The 15227-nt window shown below is 47.1% G+C and overlaps 2 protein-coding genes across 2 annotated transcripts; both read left to right on the top strand.

The window, feature by feature from the left end:
* The first annotated feature begins 5451 nt into the window (after positions 1-5451).
* Rca1 (Regulator of cyclin A1) lies at positions 5452-7183 on the top strand. The gene has a single exon (XM_018098781.3). The coding sequence runs from the start codon at positions 5588-5590 to the stop codon at positions 6902-6904; it is 1317 nt and encodes a 438-aa protein (XP_017954270.2). The 5' UTR covers positions 5452-5587; the 3' UTR covers positions 6905-7183.
* A 223-nt stretch (positions 7184-7406) lies between these two features.
* On the top strand, positions 7407-14395 carry l(2)k09022 (HEAT repeat containing 1 homolog l(2)k09022). Its single transcript, XM_030385391.2, has 4 exons — positions 7407-8687; positions 8751-9019; positions 9160-12951; positions 13023-14395. The coding sequence occupies exons 1-4, from the start codon at positions 7519-7521 to the stop codon at positions 14168-14170; spliced, it is 6378 nt and encodes a 2125-aa protein (XP_030241251.1). The 5' UTR covers positions 7407-7518; the 3' UTR covers positions 14171-14395.
* The last annotated feature ends 832 nt before the right edge of the window (positions 14396-15227 follow it).

Raw genomic sequence — 15227 nt, 5'->3', positions numbered from 1 at the left:
AGCAGAAGCTGTGGAAATCAGCTCTTCAGCAGCTGAGCCGCAGCTATGCCGAAGCTGAGCATAGGCTAAAGAGAAGTTGAGAAAGAGGTGAAACGAAGCTGAAGAGAAGAAAACCCGAAGCTGTGCAGAAGCTGGCATAGGAAGGGCCGAATTCGAATAAATTAGAGGCTGAACAGAAGGCGAGTCGATGTTTAACAGAAGCAAAGCAGAAGCTGTGTCGAAGCTGAATAGAGGCTCAGGAGAGTCTAAGCAAGAGGTAAACCGAAATTGAACAGAAGCTGGGCAGAGATTGAACAGAGGCAAATGCTAAGGAGAAGTCGAACAGAAGCTGAGCCTTTGCTGAGGAGAACCTGACAGGTGCTAAGCCGAAGATAAGCAGGAGGTGAACCAAAGCTGAGCCACAGCTTTCATATATAAGCAGAATTCTCAAACAATGTGAAGCCAAGGCAAAATCTGCCTTGGATTTACATCAAGGCATTACATACATATATCAATTACATACATATATCTCGCTGTTTTCGTATATTCTAGATGAATTCGAACATATTTTGCACAGCAAATGTTAAGAAATAGCCACAATTCTAATTAAATATTTCGGTTGATTTCTGATTTCTGTTCTTAGGTGGCATTTCATGGCTAAACAAATAGTTAGAATAATGAATAAGTAGAGCAAGTACATGTAAAGCCCGTAATAGCAACCACTTTATGGTTCGTCGCTTATGCTCTGGCCACCATAATCAGGCTGCAGGCGATACACACACACACACACACACACACACACACATGCACACTCGTATATCATTCGAATGAAAGCAACATATGTCCACAAAGTGGTAGAAACAAGCGCATGGAGGGGGAACAGTGGCCAAGGGAGAGGAGGGTAGAGGGCGGCGAGGGGAGGCGTTGGCATTCATACGAGTGTGATATATATTTTGATCAAACAAATGTGTAAAAGTCACTGTGAGGTCGACGGAACAAATCGAGGCTCGTTAATAGGAAACAATTACGGAGCTGGTCGAGCAAGAGGACACGGACGGGGACGAGGACGGGTACGGGTACGGGTACGAGGGTTAAATAGTTATTGGTCACGACAGCCAGAGTCAGGAATGTGGCTCACGTCTCTGCTAATATGCGAAATGAAAAGTTGAGTTTTAAATCATTTATCTTGTTTTTTTCTCTTCATTTTTTTTTTTTCATTTTTTGTTCTCCATTACTCTAATAGTAGGAGGAAAAACACAAAGTGACAGAGGCACAAGAGAAGAAATGATGCCGCTAAATGAAATTGGCAAGAGAGGCGCATGTCGTGAATGCCAAATGAGCTGTGACACTGACACCTTCTGCGACAGGACCTTTTCGTGTTTCGAGTTGTCGTTCGTTTGCCGTGGGACAACCCTTTCGGCCTGCCTCTAGCCCCGCCTGTATACAAATTGAGCCCGCTTTTTGAGTGTACTTTTCGCATTTTTTAACTTAAATTGCGGCCATGATTAATTCACACGCCCAGGCAGGAATTGACTGGACCCTGCTCCAGCCTCAATTCTTCAACTAGCCAACTCAACTTCTTTTTCTCATCTGACAAATTGTGTGCTTGAAATTAAAAAATACAAAACGAGTTTGTTAAGTGGAAAAAATATTTGAAATTAGCTGGAATTAGTTACTCCAAAAGCTCCAATTTCACTTGCAGTTTCACTTTCAATTTGATAATTGAAATTTCAAATAATTAAATATATTCTTCTATTTTTCTGCACATCTGAGCTATATCATATATCATGGCACGTGACCTAGTCAAAAATCGCATTGATTGATGTTTTTTGCGAGTCGTTGTTTTTTTTCTTTCTTTTTTTTCCTTTAGCAATTACAATTGCGAATCAATCACTTTTCGCGAATTTCAGCTGAACAAGACTTTCAAATCAATTACAAAAATTCGATGGGAGTTGTTATTCGCAATGGAGACTATTCAACTTGTTCAGGAATGGGCGCTTATACATATGTGTGAGTGAGCTTATTTTTATCATAATAAAAGTTTTAACATTTTCTAATTTTAAATGAGTTTTATATTTAGCGATAAGTTTTAGCTTTCTATTTAAGGAGCGAATGATCTCTCAATTTATCAATTATTAAGATAACTTTAAGTGTATATGTTAAAAAAAATAATAATAATCTTAAAAATAAAAATTATAAATAATATAATTTAATATATGATATTTATATGATATGATTGATTTAAATATGATATGATTGAGTTAAATTTATTTTATGTAAATATTTCGAACCATTTAATAATCAAATAATTGTGTATATAAAAATTACGCAAATATTTATAATAACAAAAAATATACAAATAGAAAAAAAATAATAATAAAATAAAATAATAATTATGAAATATGTATGATAAGAAAGGGTCTATAAATTAATGTAAGCAGTTTAAAATTTTTGTGTTTGTTTCTTTCACAACATAAAAATTACTTAACATCTGCCTTCAATATCTGATAATATTATTTTATAATTTTAATACACTGAACCCATTTAAAATGGGAAATCCTTTTTAATATAATATTTTAATTTTAAAATAAATATATATATAAATATATGTATATATATAAATATATGTATATCTAGACAGAAACCGTTCAGGAATGCTTCTAAAGTGTCATTTGTTTCATGTGAAGCTCTAACGCCCCGCACCAGCTATTGTCAGCTAAGTGAAAGAGTCTGTCACGAGACTAATTTAGAGCGATTAGAATATGAATCGCATTAAGTGCTAGACAATATACCTTATATATATGTATATCTCCAAAGTTGACTCGCCCTGCGAAGACGACCACGACGATGGCACGACGAGGAATACAGCGAATACATTAAAATGATAAATGAGTGCGATTATATTCGTATTACCTACAAATTAATATTGTGGCCATAATCAGCTTTGGCGCCGCGCCCAGGTTAACCGAACCGAACGCAACCGGCGGGTCAGCGATTTATTGGCCAGCTAGCGAAATTACAGGGCAGCGGGGCATGAAGGACTCGCGCGGCCAAAATCAAACATAATCAAGCGAATTGGGTACAGTTCGAGTTACGTTTACACGTCCACACCCACAAAGCGGCCAAGGGGCAACCAGTTGTCGCCCAGTGTCAGTGTCAGTGGGTTGGTTAAAAATAATCCGAGCGTTACGTGTTCCCTTTTAACCAAGGACAACGACGGACTATACAATGCAATATACACCAAGTACATACGGTTACGAGCAGTGGGTAAACATCGTTTGTCAAGAGTTTTGACTGCTCCACTTGGACTCAAACATTTCATATACCACCTAGATACATATATAGCCCGTCTCTCGGGGGCCACACGCCCCCACTCCCTCTCACTCTCTTACGCTCCGATATAACTGGCTACAAAATATTTGTTGACATTCCCCGGGAAAATTACCATAATTAGTTGATTCGAAATAGACCAGAAACAGGAAATTTCTGTCCTTCGGTGTTTGATCAGCGAAAGGGGGGTGTGTGCTTGTATGTGTGTGTCCAGGTCACGGCATCGATGTCAACATAATGCGTAAAGGCACTGCCCACAACTAAAAGGATCATAATTAGAGCATATGTACGGATTGTTGGCAAATATTGACGTTCATTCCGCTAGCATGGAGTAAGCCCTACGAACTCTCTACCTCCCGCACTCCCACACACAACATTCATCAGCATTTTTGGGCGGGCTCATAGAGGCAAATTATTCAAATTGCCAACGATATGCGTTCATAGAGCTATTCAGACATCTGTGTAGAAGTTACTACATATAAAGAATCGAAAAATAAATCGATCTTGTTTCATTTCAAAAATTCTTGTTCAAAGTTTCTCATAATTACAGTATTAAGTCTATCATATATATATATGTATGCATCTCTATCTCTCTCTCTCCATCTCTGTCTCTCTCTCCCTCTCATTCTTTCTATCTCTCTATGTCGATCTCTGTCGATCACTCTTCTTCTCCATTCTTTTGTCTACCTCCCCACTGTAAAAACATTATGCTTTTAAATATAAGGCCTGAAAAATATTTGTACAAATATTGATGACGATTTCTATTATAGAAACAGCAATTATTTCTCTTTTAAGCTCATCTATACCAAAGACAGCTAAGATTCCAAATGAAATGAATTTAAGTATTCCTCCCAATCCCAACTATAAACCACTAATTGCTATCAGAATTTCTTGGCGCCTGCCCGCAATTATCAACCAGAGCTAAAGCGAGGGATTAGGACTGCTAAATGACTTTAAATTAAGTCGATGTGCGTCTGTCGATTTAATTAAAATCAAAACAAAATCTTTGCCCGTCTCTCCGGTCTTTCGTCCCGGCTTTGGCAACGACGAGTCCAACTGACTGGGATAATAATAAACGCATAAATAATGCAAAACAATAAATGAACAAATATTCATAAATTATTAACGCAGGCGCCGACTCCTGCCAACTCCTGGCGACTCCTGCAGGGGCTGACAAAAGGCAGTGCACAAAATACCCAAAATATTTTGCCAAAGCATTTAAAAGGACAATGAGGCACGCACCCAGATGACAGGACGAAGGAAGAACAGCAAATCCCCGCAACAAATAATTGAGCCTCATAAAGAAATATCATTCATTGATTTTCCCTCTACCCAGCTGCCTCTCTCACTCTCTCGCTATCTTTTTCGCTCTCTCTCTGTCTCTCTCTCTCTCACTCACACACACACCAACATACTCTCAGCGCAGCAAGTGGATGAAGCTGTGGACGATACGAAATGGGGACAGCTGATGAAACTATCACCACGACGAGGGGTTGTTTTTGCGGTGGCCAGCTTGATTTTCACATGAATTCGAAATCTATGCCTCGGCATGATTTGCACAAAAACTTGAGCTGGCAAATTTGTCAAGAGAGAGAGAGAAGAGAAATATATGGGTGGAATGGATGGGAGTCAAGTTTGAAGGAGACATGAAGCAGAGTGGAATGATAAATTATTGGTGGATTTTGTTAATTTGCTGACATTAATGCCCCGGCCAGATTATCATCGAGTGTCGTCTTTGGTCACAACAAAGGGAAATTGTTATCTATATTAAATGAAATAGATATCTACATCACTTAGTATAATATAAAAACCATTTTGTACTCAGTAAAACTGTAAAGTTAAGTTGTAAAATGTAAAAACTAAAATCGGTTGGGAGAAAACTAATACATCATAGTTTACTGTTCGTTAATAATATTTATTTAATTTATTCATTTAATTACATTTTCTCAATTTGCCTTACGCTATATAGCATGTCATATGAAAAAAGTGTAGGTAGTTTCAGAATAACTTTGATATGCGCTAAAGTGAATTTATTTGCTTATAAGTTTAAAATTCAAATTTCTTATCAATTAGCTTTCGACAGCGCACAGAGAACATAGCAAGCAGCTTGTGTGCGGCGTGGCTGGCATAGCTATCGATATGCGTGTGCATCGATATCGGTCAAGCCAACTCTAATATTTGCATCGACGCCAATTGTGACGACAAAAACAAGCAACTAGAAATTAAAAACATAAATGTAAAAGTTTAACATCAGTTTAATTGGCCATTTTATTCCAAAATGAGTGCCTACAATCGCAAAGTATTGAAAAAACAGTGCTCTATCAGAAAATCTCTGGATGCGGATAGTGCAATGGAAGAATCTGGCTACGCATCCTTCCGAGTGCAGCACAACTCGACCGTGGAGGCGCCATTTTTATTTGAACGTGATAGCGAGTCGGAGAACTGTCGCAATGCGCCGAATACAACGACGCAATCTCACTCCAATTCGATACAATTCCAAACGCCGAACAGCACTAGCTTCGACGACTCTGTCTCTGTACCTTGGCACAAATCGTTCTGCCTGCCCTCCGTCAGCTGCGTGCAGCTGGAGGAGAGCGAGGATGAGGCTGCGCAGGCTTGCAAGTCACCGCTGCTGCTGTCTTCAAATCATCCACAATGCGCGGCCAAGCGCCGAAAGTCACATTACCAGCCGATGGCTCATCACAGCAGTCCCAAGAAATCGAAGAAGAAACTCTTCCCGCAACCCGCGGTGGACTCCATTTGTCGCACCCGCTACTACGACGGCTGTGAACACCTGGATATTGTGGGCATGCTGAGTAACACGCTACCAGCGCTAGAATGCATTCTGTCGCACGTCAGCTCACACACGCTGGAAAACATGACCAAGGTGTCGGACCGCTGGGCGCAGGCGGTGCACAGGAGTAAGCGAGCCACAGAGCGCCTGCACAATCATCGCTTCAAGATGAACCTTACCAAGGAGAATGTCCCACAGCGCCTTAAGCACGTGCGAATGCTGTCTAAGTCGCTGAACAACAATTTAGTGCCATTTCAACCATCCAATGCCATTCAGAGACCAAACAAAGCCCACGACAGCCACAGGATCGCGCCCAAAGATGAGAACTGCCCGCTGCTCGTGGAGCAACTGCAGCGTATAAAGTGTCCGCGCTGCGGCAAGTCCAGCAAAGTATTCTACAGCCAGCCACCGATCGAGCAGACGCTGAAACTAAATCGGCAGCTGTCAACCCGAACTGCTCTCTCACAGACGTTGCCTCTCGCAAAGTCCTTCAACGAGCCAAAGAGCGGCGGGCTAACGCGCTTCTATTCGCTGGACGAGGTGAAGAGCTCGTCGATTCCCCAGAATGACGGCCCCTTGCAGGCCTACTCCATCGGCGAGTGCACTAGCGTCTTCTGCAAGTTCCGTTTCTGTGTCCACTGCTGCTGCCCGCCGCATCCTGGCGCCAAGTGCCTAGTCACAGAGATGGGCACGCCCTCGAAGGTGATGATGCCCAGTGAGAGAGTTACGCCGCCCAAGCGCAATCAAAAATTCGACTACAAACTGAGTCGCAAGAATTCGCTAAAGCGACTTAACTTTTAGGCAAAGAACAAAGGAACACACAGATAGCACAAAAAGCATTAAAAAATCAACAATTTATACATATATGTAGTGTTAGTCTTAGTTATATGAACATTCAACTGTACCAAGGTTTTTGTTTTACATGTTTAACTAGTATTATAATCGTCGACATCTCATCAACTACGAATGTTCACATTTTTTAACGTCATCCAACGTTTGTATTTCTCTTTACTAGTAACGTATGCTCAACATTATTGTACCTCTGTGAGATTAAATAGATCTAAGAAACTTTTTATATTATATGATAAAGCGGAAAATAAACAATTTTGTAAAAAATATGTCTAATTAAATATTGATTTTGTCGTTTAATTACAATTAAAAGTAGGCTCATGAATATTATTAAATTTGTTTGGTTTAATAGCTTAAATTAAGTGTCACTACATCATATTGCGCAGTTTGTGACGTCATTGCGTATGTCTTTCCAGCTATCGATTCGACACTCGATGATTGCACTCGCCGACACACCTATCGATATACATATTTTATCAGTTACCGCCGCAGCACGTGCGAAATAGTTGCTGCACATTTTACAATATTTTTCGAGTGTTTTTACACATAAGAACGAGCTTGAGAAAATGGCAACGTCTTTGGCTCAACAACTCAACAAATTAGCTGCACCGCAGACTTCTATTCCTTTAGCGGATGCACGCAGTCGTGCCTCAATATTGTTCAGCCCCAAAGATGCGGCGACCAAAGACAGGCGCGCCATCTATGAGATCGGACTCAGCGGTTTGCTGGAGCTGACGGCGTTTAATCCTACATTTAAGGAGTTCCAGCTGACGCTGTTTGATGAGGCCACACTCACGCTGGAGCGCGCCGTGGAGAATGCAGAAGTCAACAAGTTGCTGGATGCAGCTATTGCGAAGTTTCTCCGTCTTCTTTCACCTTATTTTCTGCTGCGCCCGGCGCACATGTGCTTTGAGTGGCTCTTGCGCCGCTTCCAGGTGCACGAGTACAATCGGGAGGAGGTAATGGCCCTGATAATGCCATACCATGAGACGACCACATTTGTGCAGGTGGTGCAGACGATGCGACTACGACAATCGGACGAGAATTGGTTCTGGCTGCGTGCGCTGCAGCGACCCGGCGTGCCGCTTGCCAAGACCACAATAGTCAATCGGGCTGCCAGTGTGCCCGGCTTCCTCAGCTTCATCTGCCGCAGCACACGCAAAGCGGTCAAGGAGCTGGGACCACGTGCCCATCAGCTGCAGGCGCAGCTCAACTTTTACTGCACAGTTGTTGTGGGGGCGCTGCAAACGGCCAAGCCAGTGCGGGATTGGCATATTGCCACCATACTGGAGTCGCTGCTCAAGGGTCTCATCTCGGACACCGTTGACTTTGTGGCCGCTTCCTATGTGATCGTTGCCCAGCTCGTCTCGCGGACCAAACTCAAGAAGAAGATCTGCGATGCACTGCTCGAGCGGGTGGCCAACTGCACCTTCGAGCGACTGCACACCACGGCACTGTTGTTGCTCATATGGATCCACGACAAGCAGCAGGCAGCCCGGCCACAATTCACAGAGAAAACCATGTTGAATCTGGTCTGCCAGAAGTGGCTAATTACGTCGCTGGCCTCGCTCGCCAAGGAGAACATTGCCGTCTCGGCCATTTGCCTGCCGCTAATGCGTGGCGCCGTTGCGGCCATTAGTAAGGGCTCTGCATCCGCATCTTCGCATCAGGAGTTCCTCGACAATCTGATCAGCGAGGTGCCCTTCTCCAAGCTCAGCGCCCTGCAGCTCATCAAGTACAACTTGAACTTTGACCGCTCACAATTCCAATTACTTATTTAATTTATCCCCTCTTTCAGTTGTTTCCTGGACACTTTTGTGGACATGGAAGCTAAGAATGGAGTGACGCCCATGGACACGAGCAACAGTGGCGAGGCGGATGACACGATTGTTATTGACTCGGACGATGAAATGGAGCCAGTCAAAACCAATTTCCAGACTTGGTATACAGAGTTCCTGGAAAAGCTGGAACGTCGCTACCCGGAGGCCTTTGACTTGAGCGTAAAAGCTTCGTTAAAATCCAAGTCCAAAACAAGCAATCGCCAGAAGGCTTTAAAACTGGCATTGGGTAAGTAACGCTTGAACGAGACGGTTGATTTTAGTGTGAAGTCCCACGAAGCTTACCACTTACTATATATATATATATATATATATATATATTGGGAACTTTCCATATTAATTATTATATAACACACACTGCTTTCACAGGCTTTCGACTAAACACCTCGGACGACAAGGCGAAGCGTGCCTACGAGAAGCTCTACCATTACAATTCAGATATTCGACTGGGCGCCTTGCAGCAGCTGCTGCAGAATTTGAAAGTGCCTAAGCGGCGGGAGCGGAGCTATCACCTACTGCGGGAGTGTCTGCCGGATCGCATTAAGGACGACAGTCCTCCTGTGGTATCGGCGCTGCTGGCGCTGCCCACAGTCGACTTCGTGGAGATGCTGGGCGCAAAGTCATTTGCCCAGACGCTCTGTGAGCTGCTGCAGCGGGCGCAACAGCAGCGCCAAACGCAGTGGGACGTTGTGGTGCCGCAAGCGGTGCAGCATCTGACCACCGCCGCCGTGAGCGACAATTACGATGCGAATCTGCTGCTGCTGGCCCTGATGCCCTATCTGTTTCCCTGCGATGCGCTGAGCGCCAGAGAGCACGCAGCTCTGCTGATCATCTTGAGCAGCAATTTCGTGAGCAAGCTGCCCTTCCTGGAGCGGCTGCAGGTGAGCAGCGAGCATGCAGCGTTCAATGTGTGGGAGCATCGCAAGCAGTTCCTGGACATCATTGCGGACGTGCGACAGCCGGGCAAGCAGCAGTTGGCGCTGCTCGAGAGTGTGGAGCAGCACGGCGGCATCGACTACCTGCGCGGCGAGGCCTCCAAGCTGACGCATCTGCTGCTGCTACTCACGGCCTTTTCGAAGCGCGAGCTGAGCGCAGCCGAGAGTGTGCAGATGCTGCAGCGCCTGGACGTCTACAGTCGCGGCTTTCAGTTCCGAGTGGCCAAGGAGAGCAGCGACAACATCCATAAAAACTTTGTGCCGCTGCAGCTGTACGCGGACTTCCTGCAGACACTGGCCAAGAATACAAAGTTCTCCCAGCTGGCCGGTCTGCCCTGGACGACGGTCAACGACGAACTGCGTCTGTGCCTGCTGCTCTTGGATGCACTCTGCAGTCGAGTCTATGCAGAGAACTGTGCGCCCGCCGAGCGCAGGGAGTGGACGCGCGCGCTCAAGGATTGTCTCAACCATGTGCTGCCGGAGGCGCAGCAGAAGTTGGATTTCCTGTGCAATTTCTATGTCTACGAGGAACTGCCGCAGCTGTACAGCATCGCCTCGGACTACGCGCTTCTGCGCGTGCGCGGCTTTCAGCTGCTTCAGGCGGTGCTGCGGCCACGTCCCTTTGTCGTTAAGTGCAGCCTGATGCACGTGCTGCGCATCGCGAATGCATTGAACTCGCCGCTGCAAACGTTGCGCCAGCAGGCGCTGGCCACGCTGCAGCTACTCGACCTGAAACAGCTGGAGACGCACGTGGCCCACCTGGTGGAGTGCCTGCTGCTGCGCAAGAGCGAACTGTGCATGGACCACGAGCAGTACGCGTTGATCCTGCACACCATTCTCCAGAGCAGCAAGAGCACGCCACGCGAGAAGCTGCTGCTGGCCAAGCTGCGACGGACGCTGCTGGAGCTGGTCTGCGATGTTGAGCAACCGGCCATTTGCACGGCGGCGCTGCTGAAGGCGCTGAAGCACATGAACAACGAGACGCTGCTGACGGCGCTGCTGCCGCTGGGTGAGGCAGCGTTGCGGGCGGTAGTCGAGCATAACCCCAGCTCGGAGAAGCCGCAGCTGGAGCAACTGAATTGGCCCCACAGCGTCATCTATTGCGCTGTCATCGAGCGCTTCGAGGGAAAGGCGGGCAGAACTGTCCTCACTGAGAATGCCGCCGCTTGGCAGCTGCTGGAGGCCAGCTTCAAGCGCCACACCACCTACGTGCAGCTGGAGCAGAAGCTGCAGCCGCTGCCCTGCGTCCTGCTCAACGCGCTGACGCCAGAGACCTACAACCATCTGCAGAGCAAGCACCAGGTGGCGCTGCTGCAGCTCATAGTGGAGGCAGCGACTGCATCCGACAACGATAGCATCTTCCTCTCTGCCAATCGGCTGCTCAGGCACTGCACCATCGAGTGCCAGCCCCTGGTCAGCATGCTGTCCAGCATGAGCAGCAAGAGCACCCGTACTGTTGCGCCCAAGCAGCCGGATAGACGTCGCTCTGGCGCACCGAATACCAAACTGGATCTGACCTGCGTCAGCTGGAAACAGGGCATGACGTTGCTAGAGCTGCTGGAGCACAAGAAGCAACTGGTGGGCGCCGAGCTGCTCATACCGCAGCTCTTTGAGCTGCTGCAGATGTGCCTGACGCTGGAGGAGCACAGCTCGGCAGAGTATCCCAAGCAGCTGATCCTGTCCAGCCTGCTGCACTGCTGCGAGGTGTCCCAAGCGGCGGGCGTGCAGCTGTCCAAGGTGCTGCCCGAGTCCTGCTTCCGCATCGAGCAGGTGGTGCAGTGCCTGCGCAACACCCAGAATCCACAGACCCAACAGCACGCGCTGCTCTTCCTGACCCGCTGCGCTGCTCTGTATCCGCAGCAGGTGCTGCACAAGATCGTCGAGATCTTTACGTTTGTTGGCTCCACAGTGGCGCGCCACGACGACGCCTTCAGCCTGCACATTATCCGGAACGTGGTGGAGACCGTTGTGCCCACACTGCTGCTGCAGTCGGGCGAGGAGCGCGAACGCCTCGTCATAGCTGTGTTGAAGGTCTTCGCGGACATCTGCGCGGATGTGCCAGTGCATCGTCGCCTGCCTCTGTATGAGACGCTCTTCCGTGTGCTCGATCCGCGCCAGCATCTCTGGCAGTTCCTCTGCATTCTCTTCGAGTCGCAAATGCTGCTGGAGCAGACGCCAGCCTCAGCCGCCGGCAGCAAGGCGGGAAAGCCTCTGGACAAGACGCGCATGGAGTTCGCTCGCGAATTGACGTTGATTTTCGAGCAGCCGGAGGTCATCCTAGACACATGTGTGCATCTGTTGGACTACCTGGCCAAGCTGCCCCTAAGCAAGGAGGCCCAGGCCCAAGCGGCCAGCGCAAGAGGAGCAGCCAGCAGCAACGTTTCGCCGGAGCAGCAGCTCTTCGATTTGCGTACGCGCAGCTTCAAGCAGCTGCGACACTACAAATATCTGATCATGGACTACCTGTCAGGCCTGAGCAGCACATCCGAGTTCCAGGACAAGCTGGACAACCTGAAGCAGACGCAGCTGGCGAAGCTGAAGCCGCTCTACCAGAACTTCATACTCAAGACGCTCGCCTATGTGAGCGTGGTCAACAATGCACTGAAGGTGGCAGCGGGCACGCCCTCGCTGGAGAAGTATTGGCGCGTGCTGGCCAACCATGTGCACGACGTGCTGGACAATGCCATCGGGCTGCTCTCGCCCGACTACTTCCTCCAAGTGATCACCGAGCTGCTTCAGCACGAGCTGATCTATGTGCGCATCAAGGTGCTCGAGCTGCTGATCACCAAGCTCTCGCCACCCGCCGACTACTTCGCCCAGTGTGAGGCCGAAAACTTCGGCGTGCTCTTCGAGCCGCTGGGAGTCATCATTGACAGCGTCCTGGACGGTACAGGCGGCAGCAATGCGCAGCAGGCGCAGCTGCAGCAGACGGCACTGCAGGTCATGCAGCTGCTGGCCCATCGACATGGACGCGACTATGTGGAGGAGTGCCGCACGCTGCTGGCCAAGCTGACGCGCATAGCCAAGCGGCGCGCCAACGTGCCCAAGGCGGTCGTCGGCAATGTGGTGCTGACGCTCGTCGAGATCTGTGGCAGCATCAAGTCGAACGCCCTCGCCCAGCTGCCCAAGTTCGCGCCACAGCTGACCGAGCTGCTCAAGGAACAGGTCCAGCTGCTGGTGAGCCAACGGCAGACTCCAGACTACATCTGCTCGGCTCTGGTCACAGGTGAGGCAAATCTCTTTTCCATACAAATTCATGTTCATCAAATGTTTCTCTCTCTCACTCTACCCAAACAGCCATGCACAAGCTCTTCCTCACTCTGCCTTTATTCCTGGGACCCTATCTGGTGGACATTATTGGCTCACTCATAAGACTCTCCGTGCAGCTGGAGAATCCGCAGCTGCTGCAGGACAAGCGCACGCAGGCGCTCAAGCTGCGCATCGTGGACGTTTGGTCGGCGGTGGCAAAGGGTGTGCAGGCGCGTATTCTGGTGCCCAGTTGCGCCACGATTTATGCCAGTCTGTTGGAGGCGCAGGCCTACGATGAGCTAGGCTTGCTTATGCACCAGTTGTTGCTGCCCTGCATCAAGCACAACGGCAACGCTGAACTGGTGGTTGTACAGGAGCCGCTTTCCGAGCTGTTCCTGCAGGCGCTCGAGTTCCGGCTGCAGATGCGCGGACGTCAGCTGCCGCGGCAGCAAGTCGCCCAGATTGAGGCATCAGTGAGCGAGGCCTTCGTGGCCTGGATACTCAAGCTGTCCGAGACGAGCTTCCGGCCCATGTACGGTCTGGTGCACAAGTGGGCGATGGAGCGGAATGAACTGGAGCCGCAGCTAACCTATTTCCTGTTGACCAATCGCATTGCCGCGGCGCTCAAGTCGCTCTTCGTGCTCTTCGCCGACGACGTGATTGCGGATGCTGCTCGACTGCTGCAGGAGCACAACACATTGCACAAGGAGATTGTGGACGCCGAGGACGTTGCCGAGCTGCTGTCAGCGGTGCTCAGCACATTGCACCACGTCTTCCTGCATTGCAGCGGTGACTTCATCAACGATCATCGCTTCCACCAGCTGATGCCGCCACTTGTGGATCAGCTAGAGAACAGCTTGGTGATAGCCAGCGACCGCGAGCAGCTGCAGCAAACGCTGACTGATTGCATTGCCCAGCTGGCGGCGGCTACCAATGATGTGCTGTGGAAGCAGCTGAACAACCAGGTGCTGCTCAAGACGCGCACCAGCACGCCCGAAGTACGCATCCTGGCCTTCAACACTAGCGTGGCCATTGCTCGCAAGCTGGGCGAAAGCTTCGCCACGCTCCTGCCCGAGACGGTGCCATTCATAGCCGAGCTGCTGGAGGATGAGCACGAGCCTGTCGAGAAGAACACACGCACCGCTGTGCAGGAATTGGAAGCGATTCTGGGCGAATCGGTGCAGAAATACCTATAAGCTCAACTCTAAAGCTAAACAGATATCTTATCCGATTTATAATTATGGAAACATCTATGATCATGTTTCTTACATTTTATGAAAATAACTTCTTTGTAAACTGAAATTACCCGAAGCACGGTAAATCCATAGGGCAACGAGCTCTAATTAACCTATTTATAAGCATGTATGATTTATAATTTTAATCACAGACAAATAATAAAATAAAGTATTTTTGCAAATTGATTGGTCTGTGTTTAAGGTTTTTATTTCTAGGTGTTTATGCAGCATATGTGTAAACTGAAGTAGGATCGATTGCTTCTTTTTTGTTTTTAGAGATTAAGCAGATTTATAAATTCACTTTTCATGTATTTTCAGCACTATGGGGATGCAAATTTGTTTAGTGTAATATATATACATATTAGCATATTAAATATGTAGATAAATAATTCCTTGTTGCACAATTTTAGCTTAGCTTTCAACCTATAAACTTATTGCAATGAGCGAATGAAGCCCCCCCAAAAAAGCGAAGCTAAAATAATACAAATTTCATTAATTGTTTAGGAAAATATATTCTAGTATATAAATTTATAATTTTTCCGCAATTATCTTAATTAATTTAATGATCATTAATGTGAGCGTAAATGAGTTGAATAATAGTTCGATTGTTGTTTTTTAGTCTATGCAAGCAAAGTAAACAAAAGGCCATCGAATATTTTTTAATAGTCGATTGCACTTGAGTCTCCGCTCCGTATTTTGTTATGTGATGCGCATTCATTAGCCAAACTTGTCAGAAAAGTTTTACAGCTTCCAAGAATGACACCTAATTTAAATAATTAACAAATATTATGAATCTTGAGTTTATAGGAATATATTTCGCATTGAGGCAAACTAAATAAAATATTTTCTTGTATGTATTTTGCTCATCTCTAAAAATTTTTGTATTCTCTAAAACTTGAGAGCTAGAATCAGAGAAGCAGGCGAATGTGTTGACACTTAATATCAGTACAATCTAAAATTTATTTTTGATTTAAGAGAGGACAACATTAATTATACTTGAAAAACTACTCATAAATTA

The sequence above is a fragment of the Drosophila navojoa genome, chromosome 3 (assembly GCF_054131105.1).
Source record: "Drosophila navojoa isolate 15081-1374.11 chromosome 3, UAZ_NAV_1.0, whole genome shotgun sequence".
NCBI lineage: Eukaryota > Metazoa > Arthropoda > Insecta > Diptera > Drosophilidae > Drosophila > Drosophila navojoa.
The sequence above is the reverse complement of the archived record's forward strand: the minus strand, read 5'-3'. Positions and strand labels throughout refer to the sequence as shown.

Bases quoted from the DNA above. Each gene is read 5' to 3' on its own strand.
- Rca1 (XM_018098781.3), top strand. From the start codon at position 5,588: ATGAGTGCCTACAATCGCAAAGTATTGAAAAAACAGTGCTCTATCAGA.